Source organism: Psittacula echo (assembly GCF_963264785.1).
Source record: "Psittacula echo genome assembly, chromosome: 2".
NCBI lineage: Eukaryota > Metazoa > Chordata > Aves > Psittaciformes > Psittacidae > Psittacula > Psittacula echo.
Window position 1 is genome coordinate 35,502,875 of NC_137737.1, and position 16,185 is coordinate 35,519,059.

The 16,185-nt window shown below is 38.3% G+C and overlaps 1 protein-coding gene across 4 annotated transcripts; it reads left to right on the forward strand.

Annotated features, from left to right (window-relative positions):
* On the forward strand, positions 1–16,084 carry FAM133B (family with sequence similarity 133 member B). Of its 4 annotated transcripts, none has more exons than XM_080610292.1 (11): positions 1–207; positions 4,043–4,140; positions 4,836–4,914; positions 7,092–7,166; positions 7,340–7,372; positions 7,757–7,825; positions 8,419–8,514; positions 9,755–9,802; positions 11,349–11,444; positions 12,054–12,102; positions 13,696–16,084. In XM_080610292.1, exons 1-11 carry the CDS (start codon positions 184–186, stop codon positions 13,698–13,700), a joined length of 672 nt encoding a protein of 223 aa, XP_080466418.1. In that variant the 5' UTR covers positions 1–183; the 3' UTR covers positions 13,701–16,084. The 4 variants fall into 4 exon arrangements, with proteins under 4 accessions (XP_080466418.1, XP_080466417.1, XP_080466415.1 ...); XM_080610289.1 differs by having other exon boundaries at positions 5–207; positions 12,054–12,098; XM_080610291.1 differs by lacking the exon at positions 12,054–12,102 and having other exon boundaries at positions 2–207.
* The last annotated feature ends 101 nt before the right edge of the window (positions 16,085–16,185 follow it).

Genomic DNA, 16,185 nt, shown 5'->3' on the forward strand with positions numbered 1-16,185 from the left:
CGCCGCGGCTCCGGCAGGCGGCGCTGCGCGGCCGCAGCTATCGCCGCTCTTCGGAGCTCGGCTGCTGCTCGGAGCCGAGCTGGGCCGAGGCGCTTGCGGCGCGGCTTCCCGAGCGCGGGGAGGGGGCCCCGAGCCGGACCCAGACGACGACGGCAGGCGGCGGCGACGGGTCCTGGCGGCGCCATGGGGAAGCGGGACAACCGGGTGGTGAGTAACAGGGGCAGCCCGGCGGGAAGGCAGCAGCGGGAGCCAGGGCGCCAGAGCGGCCGCTGCTGGGATCCGCGACAGACGCGGGCAGCGCGGGAGGTGAGGCTGTGGGCAGCTGGGCGCTGCCTCAGCCCTGGCAGCCGCACCCCGGCTGCGGCCGAGCCGGCTCTGTCCGGCCTGCTGCCGTGCTCCAGGCGCTGCGGGGAGGGCAGAAGGGTTCGGCCGCCGCAGATGGGGGGAGAGGGGCCCCATGGCGGCGGGCGGGAGCCACTTGAGGGCAGGCTGGTTACGCAGGGTCGAGGCTGGGGCCCGGCCGGCCTTGGGTCTTCGTGCCGCCAGACAACAAAGACGGCCGTGCCCTGCGGCCCCGCCCGGCCGGAACGGGCGGCTCGGGTGCCGGGGGTCCCGTGTGGGGCGGGTGGCTCCGGGTGCCTTGTTAAATCCGGCTGCGATAGTGACCGGTGCCCGCCTTGTGAGCTGCTAGTGAAGATGATTGAGATGCTGGCCTGGTCCTTGCGAAAATAAAACGTTCCCGGTGGGAGCTGCAGCATTCGCTGAAGTAGCTCTGGTCCTTACTGAGCCGCATTACCTTAAACTTGGCGTTCAGCTGTACCTGAGCAACTGGAAATGTGGCTTTGTGCAGAGCGCTGCTAACCTCGGGAGACAGCAATTCAGAAGGCCAGAAATGCACTTACACACACCTGATTGCAGAGCCTGATTTTATACTGTCACCACATTCATTCCTCCTAGTATTTTTCTTTAAACTTTTTTGTACCAGTTAGCCATTCACCTTATGCTCATGCTTCATGTAGGCATTGTAAATTTACGATTAATGAGGTTTATGATTAAAAACATAATACTTTTTATTTTCCCTGTTTCTTTCCACCTAGTATGTACGGTGAATTCATACTCAGATCTATTCAGGGGAAAGTTTTTGCTTACCTTGGTGGAATACTATGTAATAGACATGATAGACATACACATTATACAAATGGATAGTTCTCATTGCTTTATCGAGGCACCAAAATAATTGAATCACTGAGAAAGAGTTGACAGTGTTAGACTGCAAGACCCAGCCAATGCTTGAAATGTATTGCCCTCTTGTAATGGATTTGGGTGTCCAGTTATTTATTCTTAATTTTCTTTTCCATAGGGCAGTTGGGATGCACATAGCTATGCCATCAAATTTTTACATTCCTACGTAAGATTCATTATGCCACGATGGCTGCTAGTTCAAACTAATAGGACCCTTCTGTGATCATAGAGCTTTCTACCTGTCACTTTTTTGCCAGGTCCGTTCTTAAAATACACCATCATTTTAACTATTTGAAGATGGAAAATTAATCTGGGGGATTTTACATCTGCAGGACACTCTCAAGGTGATAGTAGTTCGTATTGCTTGCCCAGAGACCCTGAGCTGATTGAAGGTGCCTTGTGCTTTTCAGGAGCATGAAAGCTATATAAAAAATACCTTTTAATGACTGCTGAGCAAAATGCCAGCAGAACAAAATGAATGTGCAGGCAAGCACTTTCTTTACTGAGGGCACATTTCTGTGCTCTCTCTGGCTCATGATGTGCAGTTTGGCAAAGTATTGTAAATACTTCTAAGAAATGGTTATTGGCAAGTAATTATTCATAAATAAGCCTGTTTGAAATTCTAAGAATGTGGTTGAAGACATAAATTTCCTGATCATGAAACAGTCATCATGTGCTTGCTGCTGGAAAGTTAAAGCAAGCCACTGAACAGAGAGGATGCTTCCTAGGTAGTTACCTGGGGTTAGTTTGAGGAAGTAGAAAAACAACATTTGACAGTCATAGCCTCTTCTGCAGGTAGAGAGGGAGTTTTGCTGGGAGGCAGGGGGGTGTTCATTTCAGGTAAGCTCAGGTGAAAAAGTAGCTAATTTTTATTTAAGAGCAGCAGGAGACCTTGTTTTTAGGTATAATAATTACATGAGAAGATAGAGCTTTCAGATCTAAGTTCTGAAATGGTAACCAGAAAGAGTTGATGCACTTTACTCTCTAGAGTAAGCCAATTCTTAAATTACATTTCTGTTGTCTAGTCAATCTAGTACATTGAAATTGCTTTTGTTTAATGAAAACAGTGTTCAAATACTGTTTTCCTGCACTGGTAGAGGAATACTTTTTCTACTTTAAGCTGAATTCAAATGAATATTGACTCACTTGTGAATTTGTAATATAATAAAATGTTAGGGTTAATAATGTGAATATTTATCTTTAAGTCCTGTAACTACTTGAGTGCGTATATCCAGCTGGCTACAAAAGAAGGTTCCAAGCTTAGGTGATGAGACTAAACTGGCTTAAATTTGAATACCTCACCTTTACCTTACCATGTTATTTAGTCTGTTTGTATGAATTCAACGAAGCAAAGCCCCAAGAAATGGCAGCAGATGTCACTCTTAAAGAATTGCAGAGTCAACTTGAGTCAAAAAATGGTCCATTTGAAAGAGTTTTTGGGCTGCTCAGTGTGGTCCAGTTGATCTGAACTCCATGTGGGGAGTGCTGCCCTCTGGCCCTCTGCCCCATTCCAGGCAGAGCCCAGAGACCCTCTTCCAGGACTAAATGTAGCCAGAAGAGCTGAAGCCACCAGCCTCCTCGCAGTCCAGAAAGTTGATGTGGCTATGGCCACTGCTCCTCCAGTTGAGGAGGGAGCAGGAGGGGAGGGAGGCAGCAGCTGCTGCTTTTGGCAGCTGTCACGAATGGTCATTTACCTTGCATGGTGGCTTCTGAATGCTTAATTTATGGACTGATAAAAGGCAGTGTCAGACATGTAGGAGCTGCACATGTGGTCGAAGCTTTACCTTCAATCTGCAGAATGTTGTACTCCTAAAAAAATTATCTCAGATTGGGCAACCAAAGTTAGTAGTTGTTTTTACTATCTGATTTTACTTTTATTTTCTCATCTTCAAACTACGGACAGTAAGTACAGCGTGTGTTATGCTCTGAAAAAGTAAATTATGAAGTGTTGGGATGGCATAGTGACAAAACCTGATGACATAAGTGGGGATATGTACCTCCCTTTTACAAGAGCGAAATATTATTGGCATTAAAAAAAAATGAACTGTTTGCTAGATTAGAGTTTTTCCATGAACTGCTGAGGTGGATTGTGGAATCTTAAGTTTTAAATTGATTTTTTTTATAACCTATTACATTTTAAGAGTGAACATGAAGAGGATGCAGGGATTTGAAACATGGAACACCTCATAACAGTGGGGGGTTTTCCCTTCTTAAAATAGCCCTAAATCACAGAATCTTCATACATGCATAATTGTAGTGAAGCACCACTACTTTCTTGCTTTGATGTTACAGCAAGAAACTTTATGCAGAATTTGTGGAATCTACTGTCATCAATTTTGAGTAGAACTTTAAAGACATAGGATCAGTTGTCCCAGAGAGTGAGAGCTGAAATTTAAGTATGTTGTCCCAAGGAAGAATATTTCAGCAATCAGGATACTGTCCTCAGTTTGCAAAAGAAGGTTCCAAGCTTAGGTGATGAGACTAAACTGGTTTAAATTTAGTTTTATTAATTCCCCTCAGGGAAGGAAGTTTCCCTCAGGGAGGGGAATTAGTGAAAGGAACATGGTCTCTTTGTGAATGAGTTCTTTCTGCTACAATATAACTCACATTGAAGGCACCTGAGTCTTTCTGCCAGACCAAATCAGCTTGGTTTAGTTAAATAGTTTACATTTGTAGAAATGAGCCAGAATTGTTTGTCAGGGAGCAGGGAAAAGTGTCTGTGAAGAACAAAAAGGACAGATTTTGGTATCGCAGCATAGCTGATAAGTTTTATGTTTCTTTTTGTTGTTTAATATTAAAGGCTTATATGAATCCCATAGCCATGGCCAGAGCACGAGGTCCTGCCCCAAATTCAGGACCAACAATACAAGACTACTTGAACAGACCCAGACCAACATGGTAAGTAGCAATACTTGTCTGCCCTTCTGACCTTTGGAGTAAAAGATTTGTTCCCTCTGACTGAGAAGACACTGTACCCACTTCCTCTCTGGATACCCAGAAGTAGATTTTGAAAGATTCCTTGTCTCTGGTGAAAGTGTTCTTTTCTAAAAATGTATTCAGTCCCCTCTCTTAAAAATGACAGTATATCATTTTAAAATGCATATTTCTCATTTGTCTTTAAATATTTTGGCAACAGTTTGTCAGAAGAGGAAAACTTTGGTCACTTTACCTCTGTCACAAATCCCAGTACCTACAGCCTGCAGATATATTTAGCTCTTAAACAAAGTAATCTCCAAAACCCATTTTGCTGGTCTATTCTTAGAAAACAGTTTATCATACCCAGCAAAATCATCACTTTGAGATGTTACCAACAACTTACTTTACATTCTGTCCATTTTGCCTCCTCTCGTAAGACATTAGAGAACAATTTATCTAATTGTAAAGTTAGCTTTAGATCTTTCAGAGGGCTTTAGCTACAGTACTTAAGTTACTGGGTTTAAGTTACCATATGCATAACATCAAAGATGCTTTTATTCTTCTTTCTGTTGGAAGTTCAGCCAAAGCTAAACTTCAAAAAAAACTATGGAAAGTTAGACACTGAATAAGGTATTTTTAATTGTGAAAATTGTGATCTATCATTTTCTTTTATGTAGGGAAGAAGTGAAAGAGCAACTAGAAAAGAAAAAAAAAGGATCCAGGGCTTTGGCTGAGTTTGAAGAAAAGATGAACGAGGTTGGTAATGTTAATATTAGATTCTTCTTATATGCTACTTTTTACCCATAATATTTCACTTCAGTGAAGCTTTTAATGAGTAAATGTTTTGGATTATTCATATCAGATGTTAAGGTTACCACTTAACCAGTTAGAGCTAAGTCTCAATTCAGAGAAACATTATATTAAAAGTTTTGAAAATTGCTGCTGAATAAAGCTTAGAGTTTTCATAAATGTAAATATAGTTACACAAATGCATGTGTTTATATTAATAAATGAAACTCCTGTGTTTTCAGATATGATAACCCAAAGTCTGTTGTGCTAATCTTCATTTGTTTAAGGTCACACAATCCAAATATATTGAAAAGAGGGAATTTGTTACTGGGAACAGGTATCTTTGGCAAGGAATGTACACATAACGTTAATGTGGGAGAAGGCACAAAGAATGGCCTTCAAGGTACAGATAGGTTTATGAAGTACTTCTTTTGCACTCATCCTAAGCTGATTACATTCTATACTAGTTCCCTGCTATAAACACAGCTGTTCCGATGCTTGTGTTCAGTACCTGCTGGAGAGCAGCGCGGTATAAGAAAGTTTCACATATAATTCCTGTTGTAAACATAGGAAGAAATTAGTATACAATGAATTTAACAGTTCTGGTTCCTTCTTGGGTCCTGGTATCTTGAGGTAAGATTCAAGCAGTACTTCTCATCATTGTGAGTTTCTTGTCGAAGTAGGTGGTGCTCCTCCTCTGCTACTGGAGGGGCATAGCTCCCATAGTACTCTTGCTACACCTTTTTGCCTAAGATATACCAGTATTTGAAGGGTCATGGGGTGCTATTCTGAGAGGATCAGTTGCTCAGCACTCTGAGTTTTAGCTTGGTGAGTTCGGTTTAGTATTTTATTGTATTCTTTTCCTGTTTTATCTTTGCTTTAATGTGAAGTAATGGAAACACGCATGAATAGAAGATAACAGCTTTTCAGTGTAGCAGAAGGGTACGAAGGGATGCAGGGAGTTGTGAAATGGCCATAAAGCTCCTAAGAACGAATCTGTGAATGGTTGAAAAGATTACAAGTCTCTGAAAGGTGCTGTCTCCTATTTTACTTACAGACATTCTGCTTTTTTATTTACAATGTAACACTAGCACAGAGTTAAAATAGTTTGAAGAGAACACCTGACTGATAAAGTAAAAGCTGTTGTTAGAGACCCCTGGGGTAGCTCTGAATAGCTGGTATATCAAAGTATGCAATGTTGCACAGATGTTACCTTGGGCTGTGGAAGAGCATAACACACAGCACTGTGTCCGAGCACATCTGCCGTGCCTCAGCAGATTTACAGGATGTTGACTTAGGGATCTGTATATCATACTGCATTGCACAGGTATAATCTTACTTAATTCCTGCTATTTCTGTCCCTTCAGCACAATATGTGGATTATTGTTGCTTTGCCAAAACAATACCAATGCAGCTTCATTGTGACAAAAGGGGAGGATCAGAATAAGAGTAAAAAAAGGAGGGAGCACATGGTGGGTCTGACACAGGAAGCAGGAATAGCGCAGATTGAAACCAGCAGCTTTTCAGTCTAGTGAGTGTGGGTTGGATGTTTCAGAGCTCATGAAGAGGGGATTTTAGAGAGACCTAGAGATCTTGTGGGGGATTGAAAAGGAGGAATGAGAGGAGACTTGTATCCATGCAGCGTGTGCTTGGCCTAACAAAAATAAGAGCTTTTTATGAAGATGTATGTATCATTGTTGACACTGACAGGGCCTAGAACAGACACTAGAGATACCCATACATTGAAGAATGGCCAGGAGAATTTGACTTGAATTTTGTTGCAGGTGATTTTAAATCTAAGACAAAATAGCAATTTTTCTGGTAGCGTCGCCTGGCTTCCCAAAGTACTCTATAATTAACATTGTGATACATCACAGTTGATGGCTTTCAAAATAAATTACAATCTCTTGAGTCCAAAGAACTTAAACATTAAGGTATGGACTGACATGGTGTTTCAATGGGTATTAATATTCTGTAAAATCAAATGCATTGTAGCCTTGGTTAACATTATATGTCATTTATTTTCTGTGGCTTTTGTAAAAACTATGATGTCAGGTAGAGGACAGGATTTCAAAAAAGGTCTCTTAAAAAAAGCTATTTGAAAATGACACTCATGTCACTGTTCCGTTTGGTTTTGTTTTCAGAATTGGAGAAAAGAACTGGAAAAACACAGGGAGAAATTGCTGGGTGGAAATGAGAGTTCCTCCAAAAAGAAAGAGGTAAGTTATTTTCAATTTCATACAGTCAGTGTTTGGAAGTGGATTTATCATTGATGCTGCCAATACAGAATTTCATAAATACATTTTAAAAGCCAGCATCAAAGTAGATAAACTTAAATGCACAACAGAAGAATATGATGCCAAAGTAACCTTTGTTTTATTGTGTTTTTAAGAAAAAGAGAAAGGAAAAGAAGAAATCTAATAGGGTGAGCAAAATTTTCAGTGTTCTTAGCTTTTTGCTTTGGGGTTGTTCCTATTTGCCATTTAAGTTCTTTTGGAAATGTAATTTTGAATTTAGCTGTTCAGTGATTTGTATATGAGGGGGTGGCATACATTTTGTAAGGAGATTTTTATTTCTGCTTCAAGGGAAGAAAAGAGCATTAAATAGTATTGAAAGAAAAATGTTAGAAGTTGCTTTTCACCATTTTTTTTAAGAAAATACGTAAGACCAGCTTCTTGGAAGTAAAATTCCATTGATGGCACTTTACAAGTGAAGAAATTTTAAAGGGAGTGTTTAGATAGACTTTTGACTATTTGCCAGACAAAATGCTGCATCTCACAAGCTTCACTTTTTGTTGTGTTTGGTCAAGTTGTCTTCATCTTCCTCTTCTTCATCAAGCTCTGATTCTTCCAGCAGTTCATCTGATTCAGAAGATGAGGTATGAACTAACTTACTCTAACATGTTTTGTTCACAAGCCTTGTTTAACACAGATTTTGGTAATATATTTCAGAATATTGTTTGAGGTCTTGGTTTGCATAAAGCTATTTAATTTTAATGCATTGGGTACATATAATAAAGTTGTGAATTTTAGATATATACCTTTTGAAGAATTTCTTCATGAACACAACAAATTCTGCGTGGCTGGCTTGTAAACTGGATCCATTTCTGGTTCCAGTTTCCACAGAATCCCATGAACATTTCCGTAGAATCCCCCATCTAAGAATAAAAATGCAAACCTACCATTTTTGCTTTTTAGCAAAAAGCTTTGTTACAAATAATGAGATTTTACAGCACACACTGAAATAATCAGCAGAATGTAGAGAACCTGGATTTTTCACTTTTTTTTTTCAATGCAGAAGAGTTATGAATGTCCTCCACTAAAAGAAGCAATTGTAGTATACTTTATTCCTCAAGAGAACATGATAACATTTAGCAATGGTGTTCCCTAATCTTTACATTTAATGTAAGTCTTTAGTTGAGAATAAACTCAGAGTTGTGTTTTTCTTTTTGTCTACAATATTTGTGGATAGGATAAAAAGCAAGGGAAGAAGAAAAGGAAAAAGAAGTATCGCTCCTCACGGAAGTCTTCAGCAAGCTCAACTTCTGAATCTGAGTCAGACAGCAAGGTACTTATGCAGATGTGTTACCCTTAGCAAGTTTTCCTGAGCTATGTTACAAAGACATTTCTGACTTTTGCATATCAGTATTTTTTTTTTATCTTCAAAATTTAAAGCCATGCATTATTATCGTACCTGGGCTGCACTTGTATCTTCCAGATGCAATGAGGAATCTAACTCCACTGCCTCAAATGCCTGCCAGAAATAATTTGATCTTTAGGAAATGAACATGTTTATTCCAGCAATTTTAGCTGTTTTTCTAAATTCAAATATGCAGCTTGTGTGCTACTCAAATATTTAGTTTTAATGCTACATTTAATACATTAACACTTCAAAAAAAAAAAAGTAGTGTTCTGTGAAATTCTGGTGAATATACTGTTTAGTTGAACACTATCTGTGAAAACATACAGGTACTGCAGGACATCAGTGTCCAGAATATTGTCTTTCTAAATACCTGTGGACTAAGTAGTTTACTGTCAAAGAACTGAGTCTTTCCCAAATGCGTATTAAATTGAAGGTGCCTTTCTCCTTTTCTGAAAGTAGAGCAATGTAGATACACAGATATAGTGAATGAACAAAACAGTGGAGAAGATACACTAGGCAATTTGTTCTGTTTTGTTGGCATTTTACTGTGTTACAGTGGATAATAATGGTACTTCTTGCCTAAATATTAGTAATACAGCAAGTTGTTAAAATTCTGTATGTAGACTTTTATTCTGTGTATACCTAATTCAGTGTGGTATAAATTGTGATGAATCACTCTTTGCATACACCTATGAATTCGTGCTAATGGGAATTTGAAAACTTTTGCTACATAAAGGGACACAGAAGGACCCTTACTGCTGTAATTGAAAGGCTGAAAACTCCATGGAAATACCTGTTTAACCCCTGCCTAATCAGCAGAGATGGGCATGGATCGAGAATTAAGACTTGTGAACATGTTAGACATGTTATATGCGGTTGTAGTTGTGATAGCTGGTATCCTTTCTAGAAGCTGTCTGCATGTACTTACAAGTATTCTGTTACCTGATTCTATACAGACCTTTTCACACTGCTGGTTCAGGAAATTAGCAGCTGCACCAAAATTACGGCTTTTTCATATTTTTCCTGTTAACTACAAGGTAGGAAGAGCAACTTTGAAGAATGACCTTCAGTAGGCAGGAAAAGACAATGGGTCAGACTACTACTGGGATTTCTACCTTTTACCTAAAATAATTTTCTCATGGTTTATGTTTTCCTTTCTATTTAGGACAGCACAAAAAAGAAAAGGTCAAAGGAAGATTATGAAAAAGAGAAGGTATTTTTACTCTTGAAATACTTATATTAGAACTGCATTTTACATATGTGCTCTCTCTCTTTAACACTGAGTGCTTCAAATTACACCTATGGAAATTTTCTGTCCAAAACTACACAGTCAGAAAGTATTCAATACCCCCAATCTGAGGGAGACTTTTAGTTGGTTCAGCTCCTGTTTTAGTAATTATTAGTGGAAATGGCTGGGTCTGTTCTTGTTATGAAGGTAAATGGAAAAAAAGTATCTATTCTGCTGTAGTAGATCAGCTGCATTCTAGTATTTTTAGTTTTATCTTGAGCAGTCACATTGAACTAAAAATACGTGTGATGGTATTTCAGTGGCATGCCTGGTAGGATACTGGCTTATTGCTATAAATTAAGGAACATTAAGCAGAGGATATATTTATCAAAATGTAGTCATAATTATAGATACTGTACTTATGGCAGCTTTGAAAAATTGTAAAGAAAAGTGTATTGGCTTAAGGAGAAATTGCCTTTTTCTGTCTTTCCTCAGAACATGAAAACAGTCTCCTTCCCACCACCTCACCATTTTGTACACACATCAGAGGACTTTCTTCCTTCCATTATGTTTAATGCAGACAATCTTGTTGCCCTAAATTTTAGTTATTTCTACCTCATGTGTAAATTAACCATGCTTTTAGAGTCTACCCTCCTCTTTCTGTCTGGTTACCTTTCTTAGCACATCAGCCTCTACCACTCCAGTCAACAGTATTGACTTTGATTTACAAATTTTGCATTGTATAGGACAAATGTGTTGATGGGGGTTTTTTGTTTTTTGTTTTGTTTTTTTTTCCCTCTTTGCTCCTGCTTACATTTCATAGAATCATAGAGTAGTTTGGGTTGGAAAGGACCTTGAGATCATCTAGTTCCAACCCCCCTGCCACAGGCAGGGATGCTTCTCATAGACCATGTCGCCCAAGGCCCTGTCCAACCTGGCCTTGAACATTGTCAGGGATGGAGCATTTACCGCTTTGAGCAACCTGTTCTAGCACCTCACCACCCTCACAGTAAAGAACTTCTTCCTTATATCTAACCTGAACTTCCACTGTTTAAGTTTAGATCCTGTTTTTCACAGAACTTCAATTTCCCAGCAACGTCTTTTAACTTTGAGTAGCTTCTCTTGAAGACAAAGCGTCTAACATAGCCACTTAATGTACTGCTACTTTCACACATCTTCTGAAGCAAAGAGCTTTAGGGGACTAGAGGTCTTCCCCTACCTGAAGATCCCCCATTTCTCAAATGGGCTGTAATGTACTTTTCATGAGTACTTTTGGGAAAGGATTGAAGTACCTATAATGGACTAAATAGCACAGCTGAGATGTGTGATTCCACCTTGCAGAAAGATGATTAGCAAGAATTTTTTTCAGTTTCTGGCATTAGAAATTGGAAGAAAACAGCTTCAGTCTTAGGAAAACTTTGCCTGGTCCAGAGCAAGGAGGAGGATGGGGGTTGAAAAGTAGCTCACCAGAGCAATCTCATCCAACTTTGAAAGGCCTGGCTTTGCTCACAAGTGCTATTACTTTGTGTAGGAAGGCAAAACTCACCGCAGGAAAAGGAAGAAAGCTGACCGTGGTGATGGACCCTTATCATCAGACTCTTTATCGGAATCAGATCAGACAGAGGAGGTCAGTATGAAACCTCAATTTCAGATGTTATAATGCTTTTAGCTTGCTGAATTGCATGCATGCATGAATGATTTAGCTGAGGTTTAATATATTGTTGAAATTGTTCTGCTCTGTACATTGTAAGAGTGCAGCGCATTCGAAGTTGTTTGTATTTTTCTCTTTTGTAAAAACTTTTAGTAAGAATTATTCAGTAGAGCTCCTATCACCTACAAGTCATTCTGAATTAATTTTCTTGAAAATTTCCAACTTTTTTATAAGTACTCAATGAAATGAGGCTAAGTGATTGGTGTGGTGTCCTTCACAAGATTGCTCTCTGATGTTGAATGGGTTGGAAGATTTCAAGATAGCTAAAATTCTACCTTTGTATCTCTGTTTTTTCTTATTCTATGTATAAAAAGCAGAGTACATGTCCAAATTGGATGTTTATAGGATAATGCATATACTAGAATATAATACAGATAACCAGTGTTTCTTCATGGATTATTGTTCAGTCTGTTCTACCACTGTTGTGTCATCATTCATTTACATGCAACAAAAGCTCAAACTTCTATGTAAAGTAGCATTGCCAAAGCTGTTCTCCCATTATATTGGATTTTTTTTTTCCTCTAGGTGCAAGTGAAAAAAAAGAAAAGCAATGAGGATAAAGATAAAACAGCAAGTATCCTTCTTACTCTAGTTTTAGGATATAAATACTCTGTACCTGGTTAATTTCCATGTCACATTTTTCAATAATACGAATATTTTATAGCAAAAGTCTACTGTCACATGAATCTAAATTAACAATTTCTCTATTTACCTGCTGAAGTCACTTTTTCAATTGTAGAATTAAAGGTAGAAGGTAGCACACCTAAAGATAGCACATCAGTGCTGTTCCTCTGTTTGTGTTGGGTATTAATTTTTCCTTGGTAAGCCCTGTCTACCAGACCATGAAAAGGGCTTTAGGACATAATCACTGCAACATCTACATTAGTATAGTTCTTCTGCCAACCAGATAAAAAGCTGTCAGCAACCTGTTACTTTTCTCAATTTTGTTGATTTGGTGAAAGTGAGAGGAAGGTTCAGTGGTGATTTATATAGAACTCAGATTCATCATATATACCTGAGGCTACTCAGTTAGGAGTATAATGATTTTGAGATCCTAAATGCCCGCTCAGGAAGTCTGTATGTCTTTTTCTCTCCCGTCAGCAGCAATGTTCCTAATTAGATATCTCAGTTGTCTAGATGAGTTGAGCGAAGGGAATGTTTACATTAGTCATCTGAAAAATATGCATAGGAGTATCAGTGATAATACACATTTTCCATGGAACTTATTTGTTTTTTCAGAATCCTATAAGCTGTTTGCCATAAAATTTTTAGTGATTGATTTTGATATTTTTCATAGAATTGTGTGGGTAAGTAATAGGTATAAAACAAAGCTTTTATATGAGGATTGTTTTGTTTACATAATATCACACCTACTCAACGATTCCAGTTGAAATTCTGCTTGCAAAAAGACAAGATTGTGTCTCTCAATGTCTGTATTACACTAATCAAGATAATAACCTCAGTACTGAATCCAGTAGGGTTAATTGAGTGTATTCATATTTATAATTGAGATCATAATTGTTTTAGAATCAGAATAGTTAGGATTGGAAAAGACCTTAAGATCATCTAGTTCCAACCCCCCTGCCATGGGCAGGAACACCTCACACTAAACCATGTCACCCAAGACTCCATCCAGCCTGACCTTGAACAGTTCCAGGGATGAAGCATTCGCAACATCCTTGGGCAACCTGTTGCAGTACAATTTTATTTTAAACAAAGTGCAAGCTCTGGAGATTCTAGGCAAGTGTAGTTGAACTGTTTAATTTTGCACAGTAAATATAAGCACTTACTTTAAATTCTGTAAACATTGTAGTTATTCCTACATACATAACATGTAACTGCTTGTCAAAACACTTCCTTATTACTTTGTCAGAAATCTATAAAGCACTGTAAAACATTTTAAAGATTAAGAAATGTAATGGTGATAGTGATGAAAGGTGTGAAACAGTCAGACCATGATGGAGGTAAACTGAAGACTGTTCATATTAGTCATGATTATTGGGTAAAATATGAATTTTCTTTCTGTGATTTCTCAGTAGGTTTTTATAGAAATATCTTTTGAAATGTCTTTGTAAAGATATTCTGTGTTCTCATTTTGCATTAACAGAATTAATAGATGGCAGTATTATTATACAGTGACTTCCATTTAATTTTATTATTTTTTTAGGATAAAACAAGAAAGAGAAAGAAGCACAAGAAACATGGTAAGAAGAAGAAAAAGAAGATTGCTGGTTCAAATTCAGATTCAGAATAATATTTTAAAAAACCAAGACTATCGACAGAAGTGCAATGACGAAAGGAAACTTAAACTGTGAAATGACAGCAAACTTTACCAAACTGCATGAGTTTTTCTGTGTTTTAGAAATACTCCCAAATCTTTCAGTAGCCAGCTAGGTGCAGCTGTGCTGGGAAAGACCATTGTTATTGCCTGCTGCTTAATACATGAGGTACAACTTTTATAAAATTCCAGTAAGCAGTGTTAGATGTTTGAAACAATGTGAGATGGTAGTCCAGCTGAGGTGTAAAATATTGGAAAAGAAGAGTTAAACTTCTTAGATAGTAAAAGTAGTCTTTTAATGCATTAGTAATAGTCTTTATTTGTAAATCAGGACAAATAAAATCCCAAGTTCATCCTGCAGGTTAATATCATACATAAACTATTAGAAGCTGGTGTCTGCTAATGGCATTTACAAAATGGGAAATTAATTACAACATTTAAAATGCTACCTTTGTAGAAATGTTTATCTGCCCCATTACTGTCTTCATGCTTACAAGAAAGGGAATGCTACCATTTTGGCTAACTGATTAGGGTGCCTTTGGTCCTTGCAAATCTCTGCTATTTTTAATCCATGCTGCATCTCTGATTCTAGGGAAGCCAGAACTGTTGTTGGCAGACTTCCTCTGAATAAGTAATTCTGGGCTTCTAAGCATGTGCTTCTGCATTAAGCAAGAGCATTGGCATTTTGCAGTTTAACTGACATTCAAAACCTGAAGATTTTACCTCTGCTCCTTTGAAATAGCGCTATATCTTTGCTAGCAAATATGCGTATTTCATTTAATGTCATTTTGGTTTAGTTGAACACATCTGGCAAGCACTGGTAGCTTTCTTTGCATTACCTTTAGAATTGTTTTGCATGATTTGTACCATTTTTAAATTAATGAAATGCCAGTAATCGTTTGTTGTAACCAGTTCTATGAATTACGTTCCACATACAGAGTTTCATGTATGTATTTAGTTATTGTTATAGTTAAGTTCATTGCTGTGTTTAAGTGCACACTTGCTGAAGATATTTAGCATGTAAAAAGCAGGGTTTTGATACCTTAACAGCTTCATATTGAAGCTGATTTTACTCTAAGCAAGTTCAGTGGCAGACCTGTTGCGTGATGTGTCTTGTTAGATAAAACAAACTACTGCCAGAATATCATTAAAGATACTGTTTAAACAGTTTGTATTTATATTTTTGTACTTGAGGGCTACAGAACGTTGACCTAAATCATAAACCTGTTTTACTTTAAATTAGTTGCTTTAGAAATCAAAAATAAGCTTTTATAAATTAAATGTGTACACAAGAAAACACAACCATTCAATTTTAGTTTTTACATGAACTTCTCGTTATATCTTCCACTGACATAGCCGTTGCTGGGCCTACTGTTGGCCTTTTAACTGCTGCCAGTCCATCCTGGGCGGTCAACTGTAGGTTGTACTCTTGATGCACCCTTTTTTCATTACACAGGTGCTAACTTAAAACTAACCTCTGCTGCATACAGATGTTTCAAATATTGTATTGCCAAGAATTTCAAGACCTTTAAGACCTTGATTATATTATTAGTCTGCAACCCATAACTAAAAACTAGGGGAGAAAGATGATTTTATATTGCCATTCTACAGAGAAATTTACTTCAAATTAAGTTCTTGGGGAAAATACAGCCATTGAGTTGCAGCAGTGTCCTTCTAAACCATAGTAAGAATATTTTGATCAACTATTTTATACTGTTGAGCTTGATGTTATTGATTCTAGACATTGTTTTGTCAGTGAGGTTAAAATAAAGGCAAGATGCAGTGAACAGTAGGGGTTTGGTTTGGGATTTGTGGTTGGTTTTGTGGGCTTGTTTTCTTTTTAAGTTGTGGTGTTGCAGTTTTGGTAAAAGAACCTGTAATGAACTATAGCATAAATGCTCTGTCCTGTGAGATACCTCATTTGACTTTTACTCAACTACCTGCAACAGAAAGAAATAAAAATTGAAATGAGCCCCAGTCTTCCAAATGCAGAAGCTGGTGTGTCATTTGAATTGTCTGGATATTAACTACTTGTTCTGGTCAGCTGTGTGTTGAAATGTTGCCCTTGTGCTTTGGAAGTGGTGTGGCTGCTTAAAGGGGCTTATATGCTTTGTCAGTTCACAACAAAGCTGCTTTAGTACCAGAGGTGAAATGGGTTGGTTCTCATGTATCAACAAACGGGATTCCTCTTGCATCCTTCCTGAAGGAAGAGTAGAGGCTGGTTACAACCCTTCAGCTTCCATCTTTGTTTACACTCAGCAGGTTCAGGTGGTGCCAGGCCACGGCCATGCGTGTTCCAAGCTTCAGCAGTGGGACAAAGTAGGAATGTGAGGATAAAACTATTTTTATAGATTTCTGTTGTATGTAGTCTGCTTTTAG